This window comes from Solanum tuberosum, unplaced genomic scaffold, assembly GCF_000226075.1.
Source record: "Solanum tuberosum cultivar DM 1-3 516 R44 unplaced genomic scaffold, SolTub_3.0 scf00608, whole genome shotgun sequence".
Classification (NCBI taxonomy): Eukaryota; Viridiplantae; Streptophyta; class Magnoliopsida; order Solanales; family Solanaceae; genus Solanum; species Solanum tuberosum.
Window position 1 is genome coordinate 107,926 of NW_006239558.1, and position 11,529 is coordinate 119,454.

Sequence of the window (11,529 nt, forward strand, 5' to 3'; positions counted from 1 at the left end):
AACCTGATGTAGTGACCGAGAGCTAAATCAAGAGTAAATTCATATATTGTCTTGGAATTTTACATAAAACTGCAACTTATAAAAAGGATTAACCATGAAAATGATTATTATGAAATACCGACTGGAAAAATAAAAGTAGAGCTGGACTTTGAGCCTCTTGCATCACAGCATGCTATCTGTTCTGGCTGGTAATCTCTTGAAGAAGTTGCTGGGAACAGGAGGCATCTTGCTTCTGAACCTAGGGTGCCTCAACATATATAACCCAGCAACTAAAGCCACCACTCTGAAGGGAGTCGCATAAAGCATAACTGCAGCAAAAAGACTGAACATGATAAACAAGCTTGTTGCTCTTGGATCTCTCCAGCTTAGCACCCCCTGCAGCCTCTCTCCTTGTGTTGCTATGTCACCGACCACGGTCTGAATCCTCCCAGCCACACTTCTCAGCCTATCGTACCTCATTCGAACAATGTCGTGGGGTCTAGACGTTGGAAACGTGTCGAATTCTTCATCAAGCTCATCAGGGTGAGCTGTTTCTGCCCATGAAAGCTTAGTGTCCATGTGAGGAGGGTGCCTTGGCCGGAACCGATAGTTCCACAGTCCAATGAGGAACATATAGAGAAACAAAGTTGGAAGAATCAACTCCGGATACCAGATCAGTATTAGGAAGAGGATGTGAACCAAGACTGAGGTGACTGGATTTTTCCAGTGACATATATCACCAAACCATCGATTAACAGAGATTAAGCCTGAAAGAAGTGACATGATCCTAAAGAAATTAGCCTTGCTTCTTCTCATACTCCACATGTGGGAATCCACATCTAGCATGTACTCTACAACTTCTTTCCTGAGTGGTGGTTCAGCTCTAGCAAGTCTAACAGCAACAATGCTCATAGCTTGGTACCTCAAGTTGTCTACTTGGTTGACAGTAAAGGGATGAAGGTAGTGCATTTTGGGAAGCAAAGGGTGGCCATAAGTATGTATCATGTTGGCTAAAGAGAGGCTTGTGAATCTTACTGCCAATTGGAGTTCCCCCATTTTCTTAACCCCTGATGGGTGCAGAACAAGAAGGGGATAAGAATGAGTGTAAATTCGATGAGATTCTAACGTTGATAATCTTATACGTACCTTCCCTATTCGTGAGTCTCGTGCTGCTCCAGTCCCTTGCTTCTCAACTCCCAAATGACAGTTATCAAAGACACCCAATGTGATAACTGTGGATGGATCATAAACTTCCCAAGTGTATTGCTCATTCCATTTGGGGCTGAAAGTGTCAAGAATGGTTCTTGTCCTTACCCATTTCTGACCATATTTAGCCACACAATAGGCATCTGTGCTTCCTCTGCTGTCCTTCATCTTCATTGGAAGAAGCCCTTCTGCACCTAATATGCCAACTTCCAATATTCCCACCGGTGGTTTCCACAGCTGTCGTGCTGTTGGCCTTTGATCACTTATGTACATGGTTGACTCATCCAGCACGTGATATCCCCCTTCAAGGCATACTCTGAGGTGAACTCTGCTTGAAAACTTGAGCTCTTTCCTCCTGTCAACTTCCAAGGAACCAAAACCAAACTTCTCAAGGTTGAACCAGCGAGAATGGACCGGCCTGTGGTCAAGCCTCTTCTCGAATGTGTTGAGTGGGAAACTTATCTTTCCAAGAATCTCATCTTTCATTGGGTGAACACGGTCCTCAATGCTGAGGACTAGCTGCTCCTCAAAAGGCTCAGCAGCTACAAAAACCAAATCCTCATTCCACATTGGATTTGCTGTTCGAGCAGGGCATATATCGGTTTTGAGCACCTGATTTCCCACCTGGGCTTTCACAAAAACTTCAGGGAGACGGCTCTGGTCATTTGGGATGATGTCTTGAGCTTCAATAACATTTACTCTCAGGTACCAAAGTTTTGGAGAGACATAAACTTTGGACCTGACGCTCATTACCCCCTCTCCATGAACAAAGGCAGCATCTGCATGCCAGGCATCTGAAAATGCTTCATCTGCTTGTGTTCCCATCCAAACAGCAAGCATGATCTCCCCTGTTACTTTCCTTTCTCCTCGTCGATCCTCCAGTCTGTACCATTGAGGAGCCAGGGGACTATCAGGAGGAACTCTTGTTGGGACCTCATTCAAGTCAAAAACCACCCTTCCAAAATTATCATCTCTTCCCATCATATCTTTATCCTTCACATAAACTTCAAGAACTGAAGACTGAATTCGATCTTTAGAGAAAGCAAATACCTGGTTCCACTCTGGATTCATTTTCTTATCAAAATGCTTTGTCCTTCCTTTGTAATTCCCCATCTTCACCTCCACATATGGGTCACAGCTACCGGTGAGGACACTTGGTTGAAGATCTTTGGACTTAACCACTCGAACATAAAGATAAAACATCTGCTCCACAAGGTCATATGTGCTTGCATGTCTATCACTGTTCATCCATCCTCTTCCTCCGTAACCTCCACCACGTGGCCATTGCTCACCAAGCTGAGGATTCGTGTCCTTCAGCTCATAGTCATCTTTAGGGTGGTTATGCATAGTTCGGGGTTGGTCTACTTGATACTGCATTGGCAGTTGGACACCTGGCTGGCCATGAATAGCTCGGGGGTGGTCTACTTGATGCTGCATTGGCAGTTGGACACCTGGCTGGCTATGAATAGCTCGGGGGTGGTCTACTTGATGCTGCATTGGCAGTTGGACACCTGGCTGGCTATGAATAGCTCGGGGGTGGTCTACTTGATGCTGCATTGTCGGTTGGAAACCTGGTCTCTTCCTTATTGATATGACTGGTTGCTGCATAGCTTGATGCTTGAATACAAATTGAGATCTTTCTTCAATGTGCTCAACTGATTCTGTGGCCTGCTCACTTGGAGTAAGATGACCAGTTTTTTCTACTACAGCAAAGCTTGAAGACTGATCAGCAGCAGAAATTGCAGTGTTTTCAGTCTTTTGTACTTCTGAACTTTTACTAGCTTTAGGAGTATCAAGACTAGAATCTTCAGAGGCAGGAAGTGAAGGTGGTGGATTATCTAAATGTTCTGGATTTTCGATGGACGGGATATTTGAAGGACTAGAAGATTTTGGGGTTGGCTGGATAGAAGATTTTTTAGGATATAAATTTGGATCAGATGGTGATGAAATATATATTTTGAGGCCAATCTCTCCTTTAACAAATGAGGAAAACCATTTCTTTTCAAGTTGGAATCTTTGATAAACTTCTTCCCCTTTCTTGACTATATTTGAGCAAGGAATTCTCACCCTTCCAAGAAAGTTTCTCCCTGGTATAGGCCTTCTCTCATGATACACAGAAACATCAATGTATTTGTATCGATGATTTTTGATATCGTCAAGATGGAAAATTAGTTTATGGTTCCAAGTGGGGTTGAGATTTTTTGGGACAGTTCTAGTTTTGCTAAGTTGGTTTTCAAAATCAACTTCAACAAATGCACTTACTGATCCTTCACCATCTTTTGGCATAAGATCATAAGCATCTATTACTTCTACTATTAGCTTCATATCTCCCTCCCTTTTTGTTCTTGTTTTTGCCACCAAGAAATAACTCTTTTCAAGATATCTCAAGACTCAAGTCTCAAGCAACCAGATTCTAATATTTAACAAAGATAGTTTCATAGTAGTAAGTTAAAGGAATGAAGTAAATAACTTTGTATTTGTTGTTTTTAGTGTAGTATATGAAGGTGCATTCTACAAGAAAAGAATGATTTGATGAAGAAGCTGTTTAATAGTTTTAGAAAAATATTCTATGAAATAGAAATAGAGTGAAAGGAATAATTTTTTTTGTCAAAGTAGAAAACAAACTAACGGTACAATGTGATATATGCAGAGAAAAGAAGAGGAAAATGAGAAAAATATAGAAGAAGAATGAATTTGTTAATGTTTGCTTGAACAAGAAGCAGTACAGGTTCAAATAATAGTTTAACTTATATGTACTGACAATATGTATATCATCTCGTTAGCGTGACTTACAATAACATGTAACTGTCGATATAAGCCTACTATATTATATTGATCGTGTAAAAATTCTTTATATTGTTCAAACCAACTTAGGAAATCTTGGCAAAAAGTGAATGTTGATACTCTTCTAATGGTGTCAAACATACACTTTTGAATTAAGATATACTCTTGCTGGTTAATTTGTTCCACACTTCATTCTCTTTTTGCTTTTATTTGGTACTTTAAGCTAGAAATTGAGAACATTCTAGATGTAGATCCAATGTTTATTCTTTTCTTGTTTTATATTCTTGCTTTTAAAGTTGTTATGATTACCCCGACTGGAGTAAGTTTAACCGCTTTTAGGCAAGAGCTCCTCTCAAGAGCTATGGTTATCTCCAAAAAGATACTAAGATACTATCATATTGTTTAAAAGATAAAAGTAAAATTTATAACTTGGACAAACCCTCTTCAACATTTTTAAATGCATTGATAGTACGAAATTCTTTTGAGACTGACAGTGTATATAGGTTAATCTTGCAACAATCGGCAAAACATAGAAAAAAAGAAATAAAAATAAAAAAAACAAAAAGAGAAGAGAGAAGTTAAAAAGGAAAAAAGGAGAGTATAAAATGAAAATGCCTTACTTGGATCTTGTGATCTTTTAAGGCATTCCATTCTTGTTAGTAGAGCATGAAGAGAAGCATGTGAGGATCCAAATATGTCACACACTCAACTGAAGCCCAAAAAAAAAAAGAGGCTAAAGCAAGACACTAAAAATTCCCAAAGATGCCTTTTAATGCTTTATTCTTTTCTTAATCACTTCCATAATTACTTCCCTTACTTTGGACTAGAAAAAAGTTTGCATTTCCTTTAAAGAATTATTTCAATATTCACCTAGGTTATCTTAGTAATCATATAGAGGATTATAATTTTTATGGGTTTAATTTGTGATAATAATGTATACTAGCACATCTGATTGTTCCCTCTAGTTAAACTGAAATAATTATGTGATGAGGATGATGTGAATCTTTTGCTAATTGCTAATTGATACTTAAAAAAATTAATCTTTAGTGACAATTAATTAACGCTAGTAGCCTGCTATTTTTTTTTGTAGAGGCTATTAACACTCTTTTGTAAATGTTCCTAAAACTTATAATGACATTGAATGTAATGGTAATTAACTAATGTCGTTAAAGATTGTTAACGTGCATATTTTTTGTCGCTAAAAATATATATTTTCTTTTGGGGCCAAAATTTTATAGCAAAATCTAATTAATTTGTTTGACCTTGCTAGACCTAGTTCAATTTTTCATAAATATTTTAAATGATTGAATTCAATATTGACAAGTACAAATGGTCAAATTATTCCTTGTAAATAGTAGAATTCAATATTTAATTAAAATACTACTATTTTTAAGCGCAAAACAGGAATTAGTACTTCACCGCCAATTCATTCCAGGGAGAATTAGTTAGCTTAACTTTGATAATATTATGCAAACTCGCACTATAAATTATAGTACAATATATATATATATATATGGAGCTCATAAGTCATAACATGTCGCTATATCAAAAATATTTTTTAATGGTCATTGGTTAACGACAATAATTCTACTGTTGCTAAATATATTTTCTAGAGGCAACCAACTCTCTTATTAAATATTTCTAAAATTTACAATAACATTGATTTAATTGCAATTAACTAATATCGATAAAAACTTTAGTATTCTTATTTAACATGCATATTTATTGATGTCAAAAGCTATTTTTGTTATAATGTGTTAACTATAAGAAATACATGTTATTTCATCACGCATCAATAAGGAATTTATACTATAGAACATAATTCTTCTGCCGCTGCTGCCGCCTTGAACTACTTTTCTTTCACTAGTCTCTCTGCATTTATTAAAGTTAAGGATAAGTAGAGGTGGGAAACGAAACTGTATCTTAATTTTTAAAAATAATAATTAAGAGAGTTAAAAGATGCTTAATCAGTAATTGTAAAATCCCTAATACAAAGCCTAAATGACTATATAAATTTAAGAGAGTAGCCTCCATGGAATCCCTCACTCTCAAGTCTCAAGTCCTCCACTTATATATGAACACTCATCAATAATGAGAATCGTAATATCCTCTGGTGTACGCAAATTGATAAATATATTTCATCCTTATCTTGTTTGGTTGTGTTTTTGTATTTGAATTTTGATCTTGTCAATAGAGGCGGAGTCAAAACTAGAAGTTTGAGGTTCTAAATTTTAGCACAGGAGATTGATAGTGGGTTTGAACCCACATCACTAGTGTGAAAGATATTTCCATCGCACTTTCCTTACCACTTAGTTGTCAATCAATTGTTAGGGGATTCATCGTTTAATATACATATATATTTATTTAATGTTCTAATACAAATACAGAGTTTACAGAAAAGTTAATGGGTTTGTCCGAACCTACAAACCCCCACCTAGCTCCGCTTCTGATCTTGTGTCTCCGGAGTTTTACAAACTTTATATTTATCCAATAATATCAAATTCACAACCTTCCCAAACTGAGTTACATGTATTGGTCATGTCTCGAAAATGTTATTCAATCCTCATTATCAGATTGCTATAATCGATTATTCTTACCTCATATCACTACATCATTTATTTACCTACTCTAAATCGTTCTCTCCATACAACTTTATCCACAATTTGTTATTAGTTGTCATGCTATAGGGTATTGTTATTACATATTTACAAGTTAAATAATGTAAGTGTGACTTTAAAGGGTGTGTGGAAGGTTAAATTATTACGTAAGTCTAAACTTCTAGAAACAGAAAGCGTTGACATTATTCCTAAATCCAAATTTATACTCTATGCTAAATAAAAAAAAAAGGAAAGAAGGAGGAAAAACTCAAAAAGCCACCAGGCACCAGCTTTGACATTTTCTTGGTCAAATTTTGTCTACCCTTTTCGTAACTTTTGAGCTTCCAATATGATCCTTTATTCTTTCTGCACATAATTTAAATCTGCAGTCCGAAGAAAGACCACATTTTAACTATACATATATAATTCGGTGTTTTATCAACGCATTCAATTGCCAGTACTCTGTCCATTGTGAACAATATCTGAGGCAGGGGGAAATTAAACTACCTGATTCAAAGAGAGTTCAATTGAATCAAGTTCATCGTAAAATTATATTGTGCCATCTGAGTCTTCTAGCACACTGGCAAAGATGTTGGCTCAAAAATTGTTTTAGGTCGCAGGTTTGTATTTTTTTAAAAAAATTTCCTTGTTAGAATTTCTGAATCCGCGAGTGTGTGTTTTATCCATCCATGGGGGATTGGGTAATTGGAGCGTTGATCAATTTGTTAGGAAGTGTTTTCATCAACTTTGGAACTAACCTTCTTAAATTAGCTCATGATGAGAGAAATTTAAGGGCTAGGATGAAGCCCATTATATACTTCCAAGCATGGAGAATTGGTATTCTCTTCTTCACAATTGGAAATTGTCTCAATTTCATTTCATTTGGTTATGCTGCTCAATCACTTCTATCAGCTTTAGGATCTATACAATTCATCTCAAACATCGGGTTCGCGTACTTCGTGTTAAACAAAACAGTGACTATCAAATTACTGTTAGCCACTGCTTTTGTTGTTGCTGGAAACATTTTCCTTGTAGCCTTTGGTAATCACCAGTCCCCTGTTTACACAACAGAGCAATTGGGTGAAAATTACACAAACACTGTGTTTCTCGTGTACTGTATCAGTTTGGTCTTAGTTGTTATTTTCCATCATTCAATTTACAAAAGAGGAAAAGGGAAAATGCTGGTTCCATTTTCATATGCAGTTGTTTCTGGTGCTATTGGATCGTGTTCAGTATTGTTCGCGAAGTCTCTTTCAAACATGTTGAGATTGTCAATGTCATCGAGTGTTGATGGTGGTAGCGGTGGTGGTTATTCAACACTGCACAGTGGGTTCACGTATTCAATGCTCTTGATGTTTATAAGTACAGGTGGATTTTGGATGGCGAGGTTAAATGAAGGGCTATCGCGATTTGATGCAATACTTATTGTCCCTATGTTTCAAATTGCTTGGACGTTTTTCTCAATTTGTACTGGATTTGTCTACTTTGAGGAATACAAGGTGTTTGATGCTTTAAGAACAACTATGTTCGTTTTTGGAATGATTTCTGTGTTTGTTGGCATTTATTTGCTAGCACCGGAGGATGATGAAGTATTGAAGGATGGTTCTTTAGAAGTGAAGAGGCTTTTCATGCCATCTGATCAAATTAGGGATATAGAGATCATTTGGACGAGATATGCTGATGAAAACTGCTGATATGATTGGACTACGCGAGCGCCAGGTCATTGGTGTGTGGTGACGGACATGACAATGGCACAGGCAATTATCTGTCTCGTCGAAAAATTATATTGTGTATATAAAAGCAACTTTTGTGTATATATACATTGGTAATTTCCTTTTGATAGTAGTGAGGCTTCTATTGTAATTGGCAAAAGTAGCTTGAAATTTTGTTTTAGGTCGCTAATTAACTCATGAGGTACTACTGTATCTTTGCATTTCTTCCTCCTTATATATATGGAAAAAATAATCAACAATTCAGCCTTTACTTTTTCGTTCAATGTTTGCTATCTGTATTAGGGCCTGATAAAATCTTATCAATTCCTCGTCATAATATAGTGCTTTCAATCCATGACAATACTACTCATCTAATTCACTCGTTAGAAAAAATAACTTCTTTGCATATTCACCCTAGATGTAGTCTCCGTGACATAATTGGACTTCTTTTATAATGTTACTGATCACGTTGAAAATTTGAATTATAAGTGTTCCTTTTCGAGATATATTATAAGTCAATTGAAGAGCAAAGCATACATTGACATCCAATGATAAAATTCTTCACAAAATCTAGTTCTTAATTCCATTGTAAATGTTGTTACTTAATCGTTATTTATCATTTATGTAAAATTAATATTTTGAGCTGAGTGGAGTATGAAGATAAATTTAATTTTTTTTACTTTTAATTATTAATGATTTATCTTGAATTGAATTTATGAATCAACAATTTCAAATGGTGCTATGTTTATCTGTTATTTTGTCTTGAGCAAACAATAATTATCAGGATATGAGATTACTAATAATTTTCGGATTGACAAAATGGCATTTCAACTATAGTCCACTTTTAGTTGATAACTGTAACCATTTATATTGATATCTATTTTATTTCACGATCAAGAGTAAATAAATACTATAAAAAAAAGGTTTCAAGATTCATACAAGGTGTTTTTAAAATAATACTAGTTGATTGACTTTATTATTCTAAAAAACAAAGTTAAAAAGTAAATGAGTACTATAAAAAAGAGATTTCAAGGTGTTCATACCATAGTTGATTGACTTTATTGTTCTAAAAATAAATAAAAGTTATTTGATAGGATATCTTCATAAATTAAGTATTTTTCCTGTCATAAAAAGAACAAAAATAATTTTAACAAGATATTTTCATAAATTTAGTGACTATCCAAAGAATTAACTCAACATAACTTACGTAAAATATTATATAACTCCGTTGACTTCTAATACGATATAGTAACTCTTTTTACTTCTCCCTATCCTCTTGATATTTTGAATTTGAAAAACAATATCCTTCACATTTCGATTAATACGATGAATTTCCTTTGATCTTAGATCAATAACTAAAAATAAATTAGATTATAATACTTTTTTAAGATGTCAAGTAATTACCAAAGCATATATTAACAAAATGGAATGTAAGTTTATCGGAATAATATGTTTATATAATTATTCACGGATTATTATAATGATCTAATAGAGTTAAAAAATGATGAGAAAGATAAAATCTTTATTTAAATGGAATTAATATGTATAAACTTTATCCTTATATGAAATTGTATTACTTAAAATTAGAAGATGGGGTGAAAGTGAAATCATAATATATACATTACTAAAATGTTTTTATTTCGGAATTATTAATGTTTAAAGCTCCCCTTTCTTGGAGAAAAAGAAAGTTTAATTTTTGTTTCCACACTGTTCTAAACATTTGCGTATGCCCTAGATTCATTTTATAGAACACAAAAGATCTATATATTTGTCAAATAAGCCCCTGTATTTCAGTCTAATACCCAATTAGGCCCTGTGAAAGGGCTTCCACAAAAGAAGGAGCCTCTGATACTACTTCCGCCATTAAACTAGAACCTTCCATTGCAAAGCTCGCAAAGAAGCTCGAGGCTTGTGGGTAGACGTATATGCTCTATCAAAACCCCATCAATTGAAAAAACCAATCTTTTTTCACTTGACCAACTAGGGTTTTACTAGGGTTTATTGTACTCGAGAACCCTTTTACTTTCTGTTTTGCTTTAGCTGTTTTCAGTGTACTGAAATGGTCAGCTCTAATGGTCTTCGTCTTGCTCACCGGCTTGCTCGCTGCACCTTTTCTTCTGTATTGTCCTCTCCTTCTTTCTCTCTGTCGCTCTCTCCATTTTTTTTTTCGTGTATTGATGTGTGAGCAATGTTAAATTTGTAGGCTACTGGATCTTTGTTAAAGGGGGGTTGTAGGGGGTATAACACGGCAGTGTGCAATCAAACAAGGGGATTGTTTTATTTCAATTCTAAGAATGGTATGGGTAAATTGACCTTCTGTTTGTAGCTATGGATGCATGATTCATTTGCTTTAAAAAAAATTGAATTTGATTTTTGATATTGTGTACTCATAGGGGGCAGCGAAAGGGATTGGTTAAGACTTGGGCAATTCAAATCCAATTTTGGTGCCACAAGATCAATTCATGGAACAGGTACCAGTTAACCACTCCCTTCCAAGTATTGAGCTTCCATTATCTCGCTTCTGAATATGGCCTTGTCTACATTTATGTCTCTCTATCCGTGCCTCATTTAATGATCTTGAGGAATTATCTGTTTTGTGTTAGTCAGTTGGTCTACTGCTCTACTTGAATGTAGTAAATTTTAGGTCTTTATGGACTCTAAATTGGAGTTCTTGTGTAAAACAGATGAATTGATGGGTAAAATATTTCTGTAGATTTTTCTCATTAGGCTAATCGGACCAGATAAAATACCTTGTTTTACCATCATGTTCCTTTTTGCCAGTCGATAGCATAGATTGTGGCAATCCAGCTATAATTTCTTCTGGATGTGTTTAATGTTATTTCTAGGGGTTAGTTTCATTAGGTAAATCGGTTGTTTACTTGCTGTCCTTTGACTCTTTTTCCATGTTAATTGAAAAACATTTGGCCTCTAAAACCTGATGAGTACTCATTATGCATGTTCATAGAGACCGGTAAGACAGGTAGAAATTGCCACACTTCCACGGCGTTTCTTGGTTTCTTCTGTAAATTGCAAGTCTGCAACTTTTTTCCAAGAAGAGGTAAAAAAAGCAGTACAGAAACTCTAGCTAGCAGGCAGAGCTTGTTTATGCCTTCTATGGAGAATGATGGTAGGCATATAGGGTGTGTGTTTGTGTGTGTGTGTGTAGATATATATATATGTGTGTGTGTGTGTATTTAGAGAGAGGGGGGGGGGGGGGGAGACGAGTTTGGGAATTATGGGAGGAGGAGAGG

The 11,529-nt window shown here is 35.4% G+C and overlaps 3 protein-coding genes across 3 annotated transcripts in view; 2 read left to right on the forward strand and 1 right to left on the reverse strand.

The window, feature by feature from the left end:
- Nucleotides 1-63: 63 nt before the first annotated feature.
- On the reverse strand, nt 64-3,668 carry LOC102579957 (protein QUIRKY). Its single transcript, XM_015304899.1, has one exon. It carries the CDS (start codon nt 3,508-3,510, stop codon nt 163-165), a length of 3,348 nt encoding a protein of 1,115 aa, XP_015160385.1. The 5' UTR covers nt 3,511-3,668; the 3' UTR covers nt 64-162.
- Nucleotides 3,669-6,871: 3,203 nt separating this feature from the next.
- On the forward strand, nt 6,872-8,538 carry LOC102580280 (probable magnesium transporter NIPA8). Its single transcript, XM_006366438.2, has one exon. The coding sequence runs from the start codon at nt 7,256-7,258 to the stop codon at nt 8,258-8,260; it is 1,005 nt and encodes a 334-aa protein (XP_006366500.1). The 5' UTR covers nt 6,872-7,255; the 3' UTR covers nt 8,261-8,538.
- A 1,535-nt stretch (nt 8,539-10,073) lies between these two features.
- Nucleotides 10,074-11,529, forward strand: part of LOC102580612 (chaperone protein DnaJ) — a 10,524-nt gene continuing 9,068 nt past the window's right edge. The window contains exons 1-3 of the mRNA XM_006366439.2: nt 10,074-10,397; nt 10,482-10,575; nt 10,672-10,749. Of these exons, the coding sequence (XP_006366501.1) occupies nt 10,338-10,397; nt 10,482-10,575; nt 10,672-10,749 (232 nt within the window). The 5' untranslated portion in view covers nt 10,074-10,337. The remainder of the gene's footprint in view (nt 10,398-10,481; nt 10,576-10,671; nt 10,750-11,529) is intronic.

Excerpts from the sequence above, each read along its gene's own strand:
- LOC102579957 (XM_015304899.1), bottom strand. The coding sequence starts at position 3,510 with ATGAAGCTAATAGTAGAAGTAATAGATGCTTATGATCTTATGCCAAAA.
- LOC102580280 (XM_006366438.2), top strand. The coding sequence starts at position 7,256 with ATGGGGGATTGGGTAATTGGAGCGTTGATCAATTTGTTAGGAAGTGTT.